This window comes from Ctenopharyngodon idella, chromosome 19 (genome assembly GCF_019924925.1).
Source record: "Ctenopharyngodon idella isolate HZGC_01 chromosome 19, HZGC01, whole genome shotgun sequence".
In the NCBI taxonomy this organism is placed as follows: domain Eukaryota; kingdom Metazoa; phylum Chordata; class Actinopteri; order Cypriniformes; family Xenocyprididae; genus Ctenopharyngodon; species Ctenopharyngodon idella.
The window spans coordinates 13003870-13020540 of record NC_067238.1 but is presented as its reverse complement, the minus strand read 5'-3'; the positions used below and the strand labels follow the sequence as shown (position 1 = coordinate 13020540).

The window sequence follows — 16671 nt, the reverse complement described above, 5'->3', positions numbered from 1 at the left end:
GAAACAGGAATTTGCTGACATTTTTTTTAACTTTTTTAAATCTTATCAGCATTTTTACTCTAACTTGATCAACTCAAAGTAAAACTGACATTTTTAAAAATCTGTAACCTAAGAGATAAGAACTTTTGAGAAAATATAAGTTAGATTTAAATGCATTTAAATATTAATTATATATCGTTAAAACTATAAATACAATGAACATGGGTGAAGTGGTTCACAAACACTTGATATAAAGAAACACATCATACATATTGTTTATTAGTGCTGATTTATGAAAATGTGCTCACAGTCAGAGATCATTTCATTGTTTTATATGGAAGATGTCCAATTGTACATTTTAACATGAAAAAACATGAAATACAAAAAATAACTTTTCGAAAAGAAGACTTCAGAAGTACAAAAACAAACAACATACAAGGTGCTGCATTTCATCTTTTTTCTCCCCCTGTGTGCTTTCCATTGAGAAAATTAAAGTGCAAGACAAACACCAGGGTTCAAATGTTTTAAAAAGAAACTGCTCAACTCTGAACAAATATCAGATCCTTTTGTAACTTTTTAAAAACATATTCAATACACAAACCATGCATGGACTGACTAAAAAAAGATGGTAATCAGATTTTAACATTAGACATGTTAAATGTCTATGGTAAAAATGGCAGGGTCAACTCATGGCATAGTACTGACACGCACAACAAATGAACACTTACGCAGATTCCACGGGGTTGATAGAAAAACTAATGAACAATTCTACATGACTCGGTGAGAAGTTCATGTGCTAGACACGCTCGCGACTGGTTTCTTTTGAGTTTGTCACAATGAAACATAAGAATTACCAACACTGATGGGAAATTACAACACACGATCGTCACCTTGACCACTCATGTGATCGGCGTGTCATTTTGGTTTTCCTTCTTTTTGAGGGCAACAGTTTTGTGAGCCTTTACCAAACAGTAAAAACATAATCCACTCGATGCTTCAGAGCGTAATCACAACCTCATAAATAATGCAAAGAAAATGGATATTTACAGAGCACAGTGGTTTGTATGAGGCACTATGTTGTACTGAACATTTTACATTTCTGTGGTGTGACATTGTACTTGCAACAAAAAATTACATTATTCGTCTGTGGACTATGAGGATATGAATAATCTAACCATAAATGGATGTAAGTGATTATATACCCAAATGCTTTATTTATTCCCACAGAATAATATGAAAGCTTGTTTCTGCCACAGAATAAAAAAATATAAAAGGTAATTGCTACCTTTTATCTCACAATTCAGACTTTTTCTTGCAATTGCAAGTTTGTTTCTCAGAATTCGTAACTTTTTTTTTCAGAATTGCGAGTTTTATCTCACAAGTCGGAATTCATAACTCACAATTTTAAGTTTTTATCTTGCAATTCTGACTTCATAACTGCCAATTGCGAGTTTATATTTCTCAATTCTGAGAAATAAAATCAGAATTGGGGGAAAAAAAGAAGAAGTCAGAATTGCGAGATATTAACTCAAATGCGAAAAAAAATCTAAATGGCAAGAAATTAACTCACAATTATGGGCTAAAAAGTCAGAATTGCAAGTTTATATCTTGCAATTCAGACTTCATAACACAATTGCAAGTTTATATCTCAATTTTGGGGGAAAAAAAATAAGAATCGAGAGATATTAATTCACAATTCTGAGAAAAAAGTCAGAGTTGCGAGTTTATATCTCGCAAGACTTTAACTCGCAATTGTGACTTTCTATCACAATTCTGACTTTTTTTTCAGGATTGAGAGTTTATATCTCACAATTTTGACTTCATAATTGAGAAATATCAACTCGCAATTGTAAATTCTGAGAAATAAAATCAGAATTGAAGAAAAGTCAGAATTGCGAGATATTAGCTCATAATTGTGAGTTAAATTCAGATTTGAGAGTTTATATCTCACAATTTGGACTTCATAACACAGTTGCAAGTTTATATCACAATTTTGAGAAAACAATTAACTTACAATTGCGAGAAAAAAGTCTTGAGATAAAAAGTGGCAATTACTGCTTTTATTTTTATTCCCCGGCGTAAACAAGCTTCCATAAAACAACCCTTTTAAACTGCTTTCATTCACTTTTCAGGTTCAGATCTGTCAAATCTGATTATTTACACTCATTCCTCTATCATGTAATATATCAGATCCATATTAATCTAATGTCCCACTGTTCAGTCATTTATGTGAACTTTGTTTTTAACAACTAAGTAATCGACTTCATTAACGGTTTGAGGTTTATTAAATTAAATTACATGTTTTTGTCAATGTATTCTTTAAAAAAAAAATGTAAGTCTGGTATTTTATTTCACAGGATACAGAATTGCTGTTGTCAGGATATTGAGATATAACATTAGTATTCAAATCTCAAGACTGCAAATGAGGCAGAATATTAGAACTGTGCACTGCCTTTAGAAGGGAAACTAAATCATAATACAAAACACAAATGATCAAAAAGCAACAGGCCCTACAACATCACATTGTACAAAATAAAAAGCTCCCGCAATTATAATAAAGAATTCAATTATTTTGGTTAGAGTCAAAATTTAAACCTTGAGTAAACTGAGCAGCCGCTTTTATTCAGAATTAAACATGACATATATAGCACATTCATTTCACGAGCCTAAATGTAATTTATGCTAACGCACCGCTAGCAGGCTGTCTGACAGCCGGTTGCCATTCTGCAAACATTGTACCGTGGTAACTCTACCCAGAATCAGCACCAGTGAGCAGCGGACGTTAAGTGCAGTCAAACTGCTGATTGGTGAAATCACTGCGATGTGAATCACAATCATTTGCGTTAGTAAAACCCGTTTAGCTTTTTTAAAGCACCATTACTCCATCATAAATTTAACACTCCTACTCATTTCCCATCTCACATATATTACTACAATATTTGAATAAATAACAACATCTGACTCCAAATCTCTTCATAAATAAATGGAGTGGCATTGTTTTTAAAGGGTTAGTTCACCCAAAAATAAAAATTCTGTCAGTAATTACTCACCCTCATGTCGTCCCACACCCTTAAGATCTTCGTTCATCTTCGGAACACAAATTAAGATATTTTTGATAAAATCCGATGGCTCAGTGAGGCCTCCATTGACAGCAAGTTAAGGTACTAAAGATATATTTAAAACAGTTCATGTGACTACAGTGGTTCAACCTTACTGTTATGAAGCGACGAGAATACTTTTTGTGTGCCAAAACAACAAAATAACTTTATTCAACAATATCTAGTTAAGGGCGATTTCACTGCTTCATGAAGCTTCGAAGCTTTACAAATCTTTTGTTTCGAATCAGTGGTTCGGGGCGTGTCAAACTGCCAAAGTCACGTGATTTCAGTAAACGAGGCTTTGTTACGTCATAAGTGTTTCGAAATTTCAATGGTTCACATGACTTTGGCAGTTTGATACGCTCCGAACCACTGATTCGAAACAAAAGATTTGTAAAGCTTCAAAGCTTCATGAAGCAGTGTTTTGAAATCACCCATCACTAGATATTGTTGAATAAAGTTATTTTGTTTTTTTGGCGCACAAAAACTATTCTCATCGCTTCATAACCACTGTAGTCACATTAACTGTTTTAAATATGTTTTTAGTAGCTTTCTGGGTGTTTGAAAGTCTAAACTAACTTGTTGTCAATAGAGGCCTCACTGAGCCATTGGATTTTATCAAAAATATCTTAATTTGTGTTCTAAAGATGAACGAAGGTCTTACAGGTGTGGAACGACAAGAGGGTGAGTAATTAATGACTGAATTTTCATTTTTGGGTGAACTAACCCTTTAAATGAAGTGCCTATTTAACCTCTTTAACCATCAGCAGCCTCTGCTGAGATTATATCATCTTAAGTTAACTTTAAAGGAAAATTTCCCCCAAAATTCATAGCCTTTCAATACTTTTAAATTTAATAAAGCACATCAAATAATAAACAAATCTATTGTCCCATTCCATTATTATTATTATTATTATTTTTAAATAACTTTGAAATTATAAATTAAATGACAATTTTTCTCACATTTATGGACTTTTGGCTAAGATCAAGTGTAATATCTGAAACACAAACCACTAATAAAAATTGTGTATTTCAAGGCTATAAAAATAGAGCAAAATTCTCTTTTAAGAGATAATCAACACAAAGAGAAGCTGTTGTGGTGCAAACTTTGTAAAATTTGTATAAATAAATAATTAGTAGATACTTCAGTCTAAATTTAAATAATATAATCAAATTTTAGAAATTTAACATCTAACTTTTTTGTACATGCCTTTAGGGTGACAGTGCACACTTTACTAGTAACTAATAATAAGAATAATATTTCATAGTAGCAATATAGTGACGATGGCTATACATTTGGAAAATAAAATGTTTTAAATTAGTTCTGGTATGCTTTACCTATTGAAGATATTCTTCTGGGCTCACGAATAAACTATTTACATCTGTTAAGTGCTATTTATGTTGCTGTAAGAAAACAACTGGACAGACCTGAACGAGGGGTTGTTTTGAGAACGATCCCGAAATCACAGCCTCATTTGCATATTTAAAGGGACTTAAGAGGTTATTGTTTTTCTATCCACCTACACTGTGCACCATCTGAACCAGTAGTGTCGTCTTGACCTTTGCAACAGCAACTTGATGTAGCTTTGTATATTTGTATCTATTTGTGACGTTAATAATAGTTAAAACACTGAACGCATAACTATTAACCCAATCGTTGGGCGAGAGAGGGACTTTTTTAGAACCCTGAAGTTGCAAACCCGTAATATCACTCTTTGTCATCTGAACAGCTACAAACACACTAAAATGTCTCGATTCTTGTTTACAAACACAAACATGCAAAGATGGTTAGAGCAATAAAAGGTCGACTGCCCTTTTATGGCACTGAGCATGGTGACAAATGCCGACAGATGGTAAGCAGTTCTTCGGTAACTATGAATTGTCTTTTTTTAGATGTTTATAACTGAGCTGGACCAGATTGGACTGTTATTTGCGAGTATATCTGTTCATTTTCCAATACACTAAAATTCACTCTTCCTTTCAGTCATTTGTTTTAGGTCACTTAAATTCATAATCTCTTCAAAAGCATTCCTGAAATCTTCAGGAATTTACTTATGTTTCATGTTATTCATATGAAAATATGAGTGTAGTTGCTGTTTAAAGGCAACAATGACAGGTTGTACTTCTATGCATTTTTTTTTTTTTTTTTTTTTTTTATACACAGAAAGCAGACATACCCACTCAAGCTCAGCCAAGATGGTAAACCTCAGTTTGACTACAAGCTAATATGCAATTCACAGAAGCACTGGAAAGGCATTGAGATCACGGAGTCTCTGAGAAAGGAGACGGTTGCTGTGCTGCTGTTACGGGGCGTCAGGTTTGGGGAGTTCTCCAGACAAGGAGCCGAAGCAGCTGGGGATACCTGCTGAGTTTGGCATGGAATCGGCCTGTGGCTCCACAGGAGTCAGAGTAATTTCCACTTCTCCTCTGTCCTCTAATAACGTTGCAGGCGGGAGGTACGAGATGGCGGACTGTGGCACTTCTATAGGAACAGGCCTTCCTTCTCTGGATAACGGCGCCCGTTGGATGACCATCCTCCTGCTAGTCAGCTCGTAACCAGGTTGGTTGGGCCCTTGCATTAGCAGGACGGACTGCTGCTTCTCAGGTTCTGGTGCAGGTTGACACTGCATCACTACGCCTCTATGCTCAGCGTCTGTCACTTCCTGGATGGTGGAAAGTTGGCTAAGCATCAAGCTTTGCTGGTCCGGGAACACAATTTCAACCAATTGCGAAGGAGTTGTGGGAGCACAGGAAGGCATGGCCTTTTGGATTACCCCTCTTGTGGCCAAAGCTGGATTTGGATTGGGGGATGACGGTACCTGTGGCGCCAAGTCTTCAGGTCTTGGCTTCCTGGGTCGTCCTCTTTTGCGTTTCGGAGCAACACCAGTGGCTGACACTGAGGTGGAGGGGTCAGGTCCCCTCTTTGGAGCCGCCGGTCGCGCTCTCTGAACGACCGGGGTGGGAGCAGCGGAAGTGGTGACTGTGCTTGAAGTTTTCTCACGCTCAGGGTAAGAGAGCATGCCTGATGGCAGAATCATAAGAGGGACGGTGCCGCCTGGTTGAGAGGGTATCGTTGTGACGGTAATGGGCAAAGTGACTTGAACACTTCCCGAATCGGCTGGTGCCAGACACGGTGGGGAGGTTTTCTCTGGAACGGTGCCCCTGGGAAGGAGCTGAGGCAGCTTCTTCATGTAGGCCTCCACTCGAGCTGACTCCACCTTGTTGGTCGGTTTATCACTGACCTGCTGCTTATTGGATGGGAGCTGCTCCATACCGTCTTTCTCTTTTTGCTGCCAAAAACATCACAATGATAATTTTTTTCTTAAAGAAGTATTATATTTACTCTATATAGTATGTACTACTGCTAATATGTGACATTATTGCAAAACAAACCCTGATAAGGTGATCATGATGCCCTTAAGGGGTTTATTTTGTAATAATGATAAATTATCCTACTTAGGATGTGGCTACTTAAAGGGATAGTTCACCCAAAAATGAAAATTATCCCATGATTTACTCACCCTCAAGCCATCCTAGGTATATATGACTATCTTCTTTCAGATGAACACAATCGGAGATATATTTAAAAATATCCTAGCTCTTCCAAGCTTTATAATGGTAGTGAATAGGGGGCCCGCTTTTGAAGCCCAAAAAAATGCATCCATCCATCATAAAAATAATCCATACAGCTCCAGGGGGTTAAAAAAGGCCTTCTGGAGCGAAGTGATGGGTTTTTGTAAGAAAAATATAACATATTTAAAACTTTATAAACTAAAATAACTAGCTTCCGGCAGACGACTGTACACATACTGCGCAAGTCGACTTGCGGCAAACAAGTAACCCTTGACGCAATGTATGACACAGGATGTAGGAGTATCGTAAGTTTAGACTCCTTTCACGGTTTAAACAAATAGGGCTGTGCAACAAACTCAAGATCCTCTTCCCTTATATCGAAATCCTCCAATCCTTCTCTATCCTCTATCCTCTGCGTTTCCGCGTTCGTCAATACGTCATGCGTCGGGTCAGAGGTTACTCTTCCACCACAAATCGATGCGTATGGCCGTTTGATCTGGCCCCCTATTCAGTACCATTATAAAGCTTGGAAGGGCCAGGATATTTTTAAATATATCTCAGGAAAAAGATATACATCAGTCATATACACCTAGGATGGCTTGAGGCTGAGTAATGGGATAATTTTCATTTTTGGGTGAACTAACCCTTTAACAGACAAACAAACAAACAAATAAATAAATGGCCATTAAATATTGAATTCAGTTGAGAAACTTAAAAGTACAGAAAAATGCACAGATATGTAGGAAATCTGTTGCCTGGTACAGTTATCAATTATACAGTTAAGCGGTTTATACAGTGATATATAAAATTTTATACAAAAAATATCAGACAAATATTTGAAGATATTTGACAAATATTATACAAATATTTGCAGCAATCAGAATCAGCTATTCTTATAAATCATTATGAACTATTCTGATTATTTTATTTGCACAGCATTTTTTTAATTAATATGGATAGAAATGAAAACTTAAAATTTTCAGATTTCAGACCAGTAATACCTTATTTTCCACACTGCCACTATCCTCCTCTGCTCCACCTGCTCGGGAAGCTGCTGGAATCTTTTTCATTGCCTTATGAGGTTTGGAAGGTCCACCTAATGAATCCCCCCCAAAAATAAAATAAAAAATAAATATAGCTTCACTGCTAAATCAATGTAGCAAAACCAGAGTTATTATCATTAACTAAAACAATTTAAAAAATTCCATTTCATTTTCATTACATGAAAAAACATGAACTGAAAAAAGATAAAATATAAAAAGTTAAACTTATCTTACTAGCTGCAAAGGCACCATTTCTCAAGATGAAGTACTAATATAACTAAAAAATTCAACAAAATATATAACAGTAGGGCTGGATGATTAATCGAAAAGTAATTGAAACTGAAATTCAGAACCTCTAACCAGATCACTTTCTCTTGTGTCTTCACTAAACTTTAATTGTGACTTTAACTTGCCAGTTTGGACATTCAAGTGATTTCAGACCATCGGACATGTATTATTATACTGAGCTACTGCACTGATGCATTGTGGCACACGAACACTCATACAGACAGTAGCTGCACATCACGTGAAGATCGCGCACACAGAGAGGAGCACAGAAACTCCTTGTCAACGCTGTCCTGTGTTATAGCATTATAGCATATATTTTTCTACTTTTGAAGTAACTACTTACAACCCACAGCTTCACAATAGAGAGATGGTATGAATAATTCACACACGCAATCATTCTCATTAATGCATTCAAATAAATGTAGCCTACTGGTATGTGCTACTTTATCAGTATCTGATTTACAATAAGCAGAAATCTGTAAGAAATGTTACGAACCATAGATAAAATAACTGCTGAAAGTGAGCTGTTATGTCAGAGCACTCTTTCATAGGAAAAAATATCCCACCTTTAATAATCAAGCATATTTACAGTACAAACCTTGTCAGTGAACTATGAGGGCAAACAAACAAACAAAAACAAAGCAAAAAACACATAAAAAAACTAAATAATTGTTCATTAATTGTAATCGAGGTAAAATTAATCGAGATTCTGATTTTAGGTCATATCATCCAGCCCTATATAACATTATATTAATGATACTAGAATAACACAGCAAAATGCAACATGTCATCTTACAATTTACATGCATGTACCTGCAAGAGCAGCTGAGGTGACAAGCTCGGCTTGGCTGCAGCGTGGGTTGACGATGTGCTCCTGCACGAGGAAGCGTGCGATTTCTACCACCGTGTCAAAAGAACGCTTCAGGATCTTTTGGGCCCAGTCGCAGATGAGTTCACAGGCTGCTTCGGTGACCTCTTGCTTGTAGGTTTGCACCAGTTCTGTCAGTTCAGACTGGAGGTGGCACATCAAATGGGTATTTAAATAGAATATTTAAGCACAAACATTATGTTTTTCTTCTTGCCAAAAAATAACTGATAACCTATATTATTTTCATGTTGTGAAAGCAAATTAGAGAGAAATCAGTAGTAAGAAGAAAAACATACCGGGTCATTTTTGAGGTCCAGGTTGGGCAGTAACGGCATGTTTAACACGGTCTTTCGACGTATCCCACTATAGCAGTATGTGCTGGCAATTACGTTAGGGGACAATATACTATACACTAAGTTTCATCAACTTATAGTTTGAATTCAGTTAAATGATTATCAAATGAATGAATTTAAAGCATGAGATGAAAAACAGAAGTATTTTTGATTAATCATAACATTCCTTTTTCTTGCAGGATTAACATTTATATGCTTTTGAAAATATATATATATTTATATGTATTTAACCTCATGACCCTAGCAACAAGCTGAAGTATCAAGGAATCCAAATTTGCTTTTACCTAGTAACAGAGAATTATACATATGAAGAACCAATCACATTAGAGAAAAATGATGTAATGAATCATGTCACCTTTGAAATGCACTTATTCTATATAAACTGTTGTATTCTATGGCGAGACGTCAAGGGGCAAGACATTGTCCGACTCAGCTGACGTCAACTGGAGTTGCTTGGAAATCGACTGGAGATGCCCCAGGTTAACTTAAGTAAGGTGCGTAGAAATCTACTACAACATCTTAATAACCTCTCTAAACCAAACCATTACAGATATGTGGAATCTTGTTTTTACCATGGAATAAAAAATAAGAAAGGTAATTGCAACTTTATGTCTCACAATTCTGAGAAAAAAAAAGTCTGAACTGAAACTCGCAGTTGCAAGAAAAAAAGTCAGAATTGTGAAATAAAAAAGTTGCAATTACATCTAATTTAATATATATATAATATATATATATATATATAAAAAAAAAAAAAATGTAACAGTTGAATGCGTGTGTTTTCATGACATTGATGAATCACTGTACAATCACTCTGATGGCATGGTGTCTTGGACTGCTCTAGATAGGGTTTTGAAAATGTTTAAGACAAAAATGTTTGTCTGTTTTATACAAATTAAATGAAATCAGACACAAAAGGATATTTGGACTGTCCTCTACCACCAAGTCTTCGTGCTTTAATATTAGGGAAGATGTCTCGGATGATTTTGCCAAAATTTGCTGCACTTAGAGGCCGATGCTGTAAGTTGTCACAGTGCTTCCTGTTTAGATATAAAGTAAGTAATTTTTTGTGAAAAATTGCAAACAGGTGCAGAAAAAAAGATAACAGTACCTTAAAAGTCTAGGAAAACAGCTGGAGTGTTTGCCTTCACGTGCTATCGGAATTATCGTAAATACAAGTTTCCTAGTCAGAAATTGGACATGAACACCCTCTGTTGTATTTACTACTGGGAAACTGCGACTGGTTTTCTTTATTAGTTTTTTCCACAACAGGTACATCACCTTGTCGTCTTGTTGTTATAGTAGTGCATATTTACATATATGAATAACCATTTGAAACATATTGTATGTTTTATACGCAAAGAAAATAGCATGCATCTAAACCGAAACTCCAGACTCGTCAGCAAGCTGACTATCTAGTGCGGTGAATGTTTATATGGTTGTCGACGAATGGGATTCTACATTTTATTCAAAATTAAATATCTTCAGTACATTTTGGCTTTAATAAGATTTCCCCAAGAAACAAGCAAGAATAAACCTGGTGTCCTACATGATTCCTATCCTTTCTGACAACAAAGCACTTGAACATGACAAGCTCGAAATCAAGACTTCAGAAGTGGGAAATTTACGATAGCATGTGAAGGCAGCATTACTGTGTATATTCTGCACCCCAGTCCTTACCGGTATGTCTCGTAAACATCTTGCTTAGGCAGGCAGGTGTCAGGATGTTCTTCCAAGTGGCTACGGATCCAGTTGCAGGTGTGAAGCTGGTCTGCTGTGTTGACCGAATTTGAATCACCACTGGTGCACACAGAGAAGCAGTTTGTAAACATGTTTCACATATAACATTTCTTGTCACATTTGTGTGATTTTATGACCAGTACCTCTTCTCTCCTGCACTAGGACCTGAGGGTAGCTGTAGATAAAGGTAGAGCTTGTCGTTGTCAGAGAAACGCTGTACATCTTCCTGAGAGGAGACATGTCACAAGGAGAAAGAAGGAATGAGGGAAAGCAAATGTGCTCAAAAACACTGTAAATGTACAAATAAGCTGAATGAGTGTGTAATATTATACTAAAAAAACAAAACACAGTTGTAACACAATATAAACATGAGTGGTCATAGCCTAGTGGTTATAGATCTGAACTGCTAATGTAATAGTTGTGGGTTCAAACATAATCTACCACAATTGTGCCTTGATAAAACACTTGAGAGTTTCTCCAGCATTCATACTATAGCTAAAAAAAGTGTCACCCTGTTATATCCTTGTTATAAATAAGAACATAATGACTATAACTGACAATACACTTGATATTAATTATACAATTTTAGAAGATTGAAATCTCATTATACTTTTATACACTTACCAAAATTTTGTCCACTTTACCCTGCACATTTTTACTGTGAAAAGATAAAAAAAATTATAAGAAACATACATATATTGTTCAAATCAAGGTGGAAAATAAACATTTTTCCTTTAACATATCTGGTAATAATGGTAAAAAAGAGAAATTTAGAAGTGTGTAATTTCTGTGCCAATAGCATCAATAATTACCATTTTCAAACAGGTTTCCCAAACACTCTATACTGTCTGCCACTGGTCACAAAAAAAAAAAGCCTTGGCCCAAAGTAACCACCAGCTGAGCCAATGTAGCTGCTGGGGTTCATTTCCCGACTTTGATGCTTCAAAAAGTTCATAAAGTGATCGTAAAACTAATCCATATGAATTGAGCGGTTTAGTCCATATTTTCTGAAGAGATATGATCACTTTATATGATGAACAGATTTAATTTAGGCTTTTATTCACATATAAACATTCATCAACTTACACATCAGTTGTGGTAAACGGAAGCTCAAGAATGTTTGCTTGAAGTGTGAAAACCAACAAGATTCATTCTCGTGTGTTACACAGCACATTTGAGCTTCTGTTTATGTTTGCTGTTCAAGGTTTATATGTGAATAAAAGCCTAAATTCAGTCTGTTCATCATATAAAGTGATCGAGTCTCTTCAGAAAATTTGGACTAAACTACTCAATTCATATGGATTAGTTTTACGATCTCTTTATGAACTTTTTGAAGTGTCAAAGTGGTAGTTGCGTAGGCTGTCAATTGAGAGACAGAAATCTCTCAGATTTTATTACAAATATCTTCATTTGTGTTCCAGCTCTACAAACATCACTCTGCTTAATTTTAAATGTGATATACCATTTCTTCAGGTAATAAAGATTTAAGATTCCATTAGAACCACAATGAAGAACAAGTAAAAAGTAGTAGTTCTTACGAAATGTTGCTCTTTAGCTTCTGCAGCAGCATACTGGGCTCCGTCTCCCCCTCCCCAGCCGAGGCGTCTGCCTTTAACTGATCTTCTGCCATGTCTCAACCACACTGGACTGACAAACTGCATTCAGAACCCTCCTGGACCTGAATCTCTAGAATATGAGGCAGATGTTAGTATGTGTTCACATTAGGTTTTGGCTAACTTTCAGTTCTAGAGTCTAATATGCCACTGCGTGTTTTCAAAATTTAAATTAATTATAGGTTTATTGAGAGATGCAACCAGGGCATGTCTAACACAATTCCACTGTTGAACTAAATGTAAACAATAAAAGTTGTAGGGTGTTTACAGTTTTTAGACCATTTTGTGGTATTAGATTTAAAAAAAAGCACAACTGTTGTTTTATAGTGTTTCTTTAATATGCACAACAACATGAAGTCTGCAGAAAAAAATAGTCTTAGAACAAACTGCTTACTGGTAAACAATCATTTCGTCACATGTCTGTAAATGATCATCAGTTTCACTACAAACTAGCATATTTAGGCCAAGTTTACACCTACAGCAACAGACTGTAAACAGGCAATAAAAAAACACGCAAGCGCCTAAATTCTCCCACGTCTAAACGCTCAAGACATTTTCCCCATTTTGAAAATACAGCCACTCATGAAACTGTTGTCAGGTCAATCGGATAGCGACCATGCCCAAATACTGCAGGGCTGTTTTTCCTGCCCCAGTCCAGGCATTTCCTCATATTCAGCACACACGCGCCCAATGAAGATCTCAACATAAGAAACTGATGCTTTCAGCCGGTGTATGCATGATACCAGGATGAAATCCGATCACTGATAATCACTTTAATGCATGATTTAATATATCTAATATACGACTAGCATATATGAGACATGCACACTTCTGGTTGATTACACCCATGTGTATCTCTTTGTGGGCGTACTGAAAGGCCAACCAACCAGAAACTAGACGAGGCCATTGGTTATTTATGACCAAAAGCTCATTTTAGCGCAAGTTAACCGAATTCTCAAACGCAAATACTCATTGATCACTAGAGATAAACCTCACAGCAGCCTAATTTTCATTAGCATGACATAGCAGCTAATAGGCTAACGTGAGCTCGAACAGGCCGAAGAGACGTCGACGTAACGAAACCGACATAAAATGAACAGTTGTTTTACTATAATTCAAAATTTAATTACAAAATTTGTAAAAAATAAAAAATAAAAAAATAACTTTAGCTTTTAGTATATGTATGCACAAGCTAGCTATCGTTAATATCATTACCAACGACTGTTCCTATAGAACTAGCTAGCCACACTTGTACGCCTCGAAAACCTTCGATTATTACATTAAAATGCCTGGCCTTTCTCATAAACTATAACCATTATCATTGTACAAAGTTTACCTAGTGCAATATCTCATTCAAATACAAAATAATGTTAGCGTTTATTTTATAAACGAAAAAGAAACTACCTGAGACAAATATAGAGCAAAAATCCCCTTTCGGCTTATTTTGTGATTGGACGACTGCGTTATGTCTGCCTGACTACAAAGCAAAGCTCGACGCTAGTTGGCTGGTCTGAGTCATCCTACTTGGATACAGAATGAAAGGGCGATTTGATTGGTTAATGGTTTTATGCGAGTAAAAAAAGAGAGTCCTTTTAATATTCTGTCAGGCAGCTATCATTTTGTGTACATTTTCATAAAATACAAACAGCTACATTGTTATAGGACATAATTATGGACATTTTCTTAGAATATAGAATATTACTAATATGCTTTTGTATGGTGATATTAAAACCAAAAAAGTCCCAAAGTAGTAATATTTAATTAATACAACCCGTTTATTAATGTTAAGCTCAACTCAATCCTAGGAATATTTAAAGACTTTTTTACTCTGGAAATTCTTTTATTTATTTAATTCCAGTTTTCACATTAAAAAACTTGATGATGCATGATTTTACTGTGCATAGTTTATCACACAAAATTATACATAATTTGCTGACAGATGTTACATTTACAAGTCCATTTAGCATATATTTTTGTATATATCATTGGGAAATTTTCTCCCAAACCAAGAAAATTGTTTTTGGCATATATCAAGCTTCAAAACTTTCACAGAGATTGGAAAACGTTTATATCTATAAATATAAATGCCAACAATACCTTTCAGGAAGACTTAAAATTATTATAAAGTATTATAAATTGCTATTGCAAATCCCTACAAATCAAATAGGACACACCGACGCATAATTTAATCTTCTTTGTCTTTTTCTTTCTTTTTTTAAAATCTTTTTTAAATGTGTGCCTTGCCAATCGAGACTTTTATTTTGACACCTTCGTCGCTTGTTTCGAAAGGAAAAGGAAGTAGCGCATGTTCTACACAAGTTTGACCCTTGTGGATGGAGAATTTATGATTACTACAAAGTAATTTAGTTATTTTATTTAAATGTGCCTCTAAAAGCAGCAGAAATAATTCAGGTAGGTAGAGTGCCACTGTATTATATGGAATCCGTACAAAAACCTCACGCATAAACACTCATCACAAAGCCCAAGAAAGTGACCGCTTTTAATGAAGATGCCGCTGTAGTATTACACTGTCAGTGGAGAATATACCACCTAAATATATTGTGTTTTTTCACAGAAAAATGCATAACATATATGCCATTCAAGTGTAGATTCCACAGATAATTTCTGGATTTTTTTTAATTGTCCACAGCAGCATGAGACTGACAGCGCTGCTTTGGACGGCAGCAAAATCTGCATTTCCACATGATTATCGTTATGGGACAAACAGACCGTGGACGATCGCAGCCAAGCGGCTCAATCCACCAGGCAAGAAAAGAAGAAAGGTGTTTGTTGAACCGATTGCAAATGAGGACTGGCATGTCCTTAGAGGAGACACAGTAAGTGACCCTTTCTGTGTCTAATCTTATGAAAGCATTTAATATGTAGTGGAAGTGTTTTTTTTTTGTTTGTTTTTTTCCTTTTTTTTATCCACCTGACTTCTTGCAGATCATAAGTAAGTAATCTCCCTGTAGTGGATGTTTTAACACCATTTACCCCTTAACTTGTGCATGTTTTGTATTATTTCATGTATATGTATATCAATGTATATCTATATAATGTACCATTTAAATCTAATTCAACCAGGTGGAGATTTTGTCTGGAAAGGACAAAGGAAAGCAGGGCAAAGTTTCTCAGGTGATCCGGCGCCGAAACTGGGTCATGCTCGAGGGCCTGAACACGGTAGGAGTAAAATGAGTATTTAATAAGACTTCTTTCATTGTGGTTTTATTGAAAAGCAGCACTTTTAATTGTTTTAAACATTTTTTTCCAGCATTACAGGTATGTTGGCAGATCTGGAGATTACCGGGGTACTTACATCGCCAGTGAAGCCCCTCTGCTGCTGAAAGATGTTACGCTTATTGACCCTACTGACAGGTGAGCATTAATATTGCCTTCTGGAGCATCAAACATAAAATAGAGTAATATAATAGAATGCAATACACCTGACTCTCAATGTATGTGTTTGTGACTAATGTTTTATAGGAAGCCCACAGATATCGAGTGGCGATACACTGAAGAGGGTGAGCGAGTGCGTGTTTCTGTCAGGACAGGACGGATTATTCCCAAACCGGTCTACCAGAGAAAAGACGGCATCATTCCCCAGCAGTGGAAAGGTGGGGTTTCTAAGGAAGAGGAAAGGGGTTGAAAGATAAAAACAATGCATTTCTACCTAGAGTTTTATATATTCAAATATTTTAATATGGAGTGTTTATCTACCTTGCAGATGGACCCAAGGACACATCGCCAGAGGACACGCTTCAGAAAACATACATGCCATCTTTGAAAACCCTTGAGGAAGAAGTTATGGAGAAATTAAACCTTCAGGAAGATAGAAAGCCTCGTAAAAGCTACTGGTACTGAGTTACCACAGAGACTGTGTATTGTGTTTGAGAACAACAACAGCAGCAAGATTATTTATCATGGACAGATAATGTGTGTGTTCTGCAGACTTTGTCAATAAAACTAACCAAATGTTATACTCAGTTTCCTTTTTTAAAATTTATTTCACAAACACATGCTACCAACTAACACACGTGGCTTATTTTCTAAATGTACACTATCGTTCAAATGTTTGGAGTCAGTAAAAGCTTTATTGAGAAATTAATGCTTTTTTCAGCA

The 16671-nt window shown here is 35.8% G+C and overlaps 2 protein-coding genes across 5 annotated transcripts; one reads left to right on the top strand and one right to left on the bottom strand.

Moving 5' to 3' along the window:
* Positions 1-230: 230 nt before the first annotated feature.
* Positions 231-14428, bottom strand: rfx5 (regulatory factor X, 5). The gene is made up of 10 exons (XM_051872005.1): positions 13957-14428; positions 12478-12625; positions 11564-11597; positions 11083-11165; positions 10880-10999; positions 10123-10239; positions 9146-9224; positions 8795-8993; positions 7652-7746; positions 231-6367 (listed from the first exon to the last, which is right to left on the bottom strand). Exons 2-10 carry the CDS (start codon positions 12567-12569, stop codon positions 5381-5383), a joined length of 1806 nt encoding a protein of 601 aa, XP_051727965.1. The 5' UTR covers positions 12570-12625; positions 13957-14428; the 3' UTR covers positions 231-5380.
* mrpl24 (mitochondrial ribosomal protein L24) lies at positions 9546-16529 on the top strand. 4 transcript variants are annotated; one of them, XM_051872002.1, is made up of 6 exons: positions 9546-9696; positions 15206-15389; positions 15637-15732; positions 15824-15927; positions 16036-16166; positions 16277-16529. In XM_051872002.1, the coding sequence occupies exons 2-6, from the start codon at positions 15207-15209 to the stop codon at positions 16411-16413; spliced, it is 651 nt and encodes a 216-aa protein (XP_051727962.1). In that variant the 5' UTR covers positions 9546-9696; position 15206; the 3' UTR covers positions 16414-16529. The 4 variants fall into 4 exon arrangements, with proteins under 4 accessions (XP_051727962.1, XP_051727960.1, XP_051727958.1 ...); XM_051872000.1 differs by having other exon boundaries at positions 9586-9696; positions 15203-15389; XM_051871998.1 differs by lacking the exon at positions 9546-9696 and adding an exon at positions 14820-14964 and having other exon boundaries at positions 15203-15389.
* Positions 16530-16671: the final 142 nt, after the last annotated feature.

Excerpts from the sequence above, each read along its gene's own strand:
- mrpl24 (XM_051872002.1), top strand. The coding sequence starts at position 15,207 with ATGAGACTGACAGCGCTGCTTTGGACGGCAGCAAAATCTGCATTTCCA. Across the intron at positions 15,733-15,823 it reads TGCTCGAGGGCCTGAACACG|CATTACAGGTATGTTGGCAG; the intron begins GTAGGAGTAAAA and ends ATTTTTTTCCAG. Across the intron at positions 15,928-16,035 it reads CTTATTGACCCTACTGACAG|GAAGCCCACAGATATCGAGT; the intron begins GTGAGCATTAAT and ends AATGTTTTATAG.
- rfx5 (XM_051872005.1), bottom strand. The coding sequence starts at position 12,569 with ATGGCAGAAGATCAGTTAAAGGCAGACGCCTCGGCTGGGGAGGGGGAG. Across the intron at positions 10,240-10,879 it reads GATGTTTACGAGACATACCG|GAAGCACTGTGACAACTTAC; the intron begins GTAAGGACTGGG and ends ATATCTAAACAG. Across the intron at positions 9,225-10,122 it reads GGTGGTAGAGGACAGTCCAA|ATACTGCTATAGTGGGATAC; the intron begins ATATCCTTTTGT and ends AATTGCCAGCAC.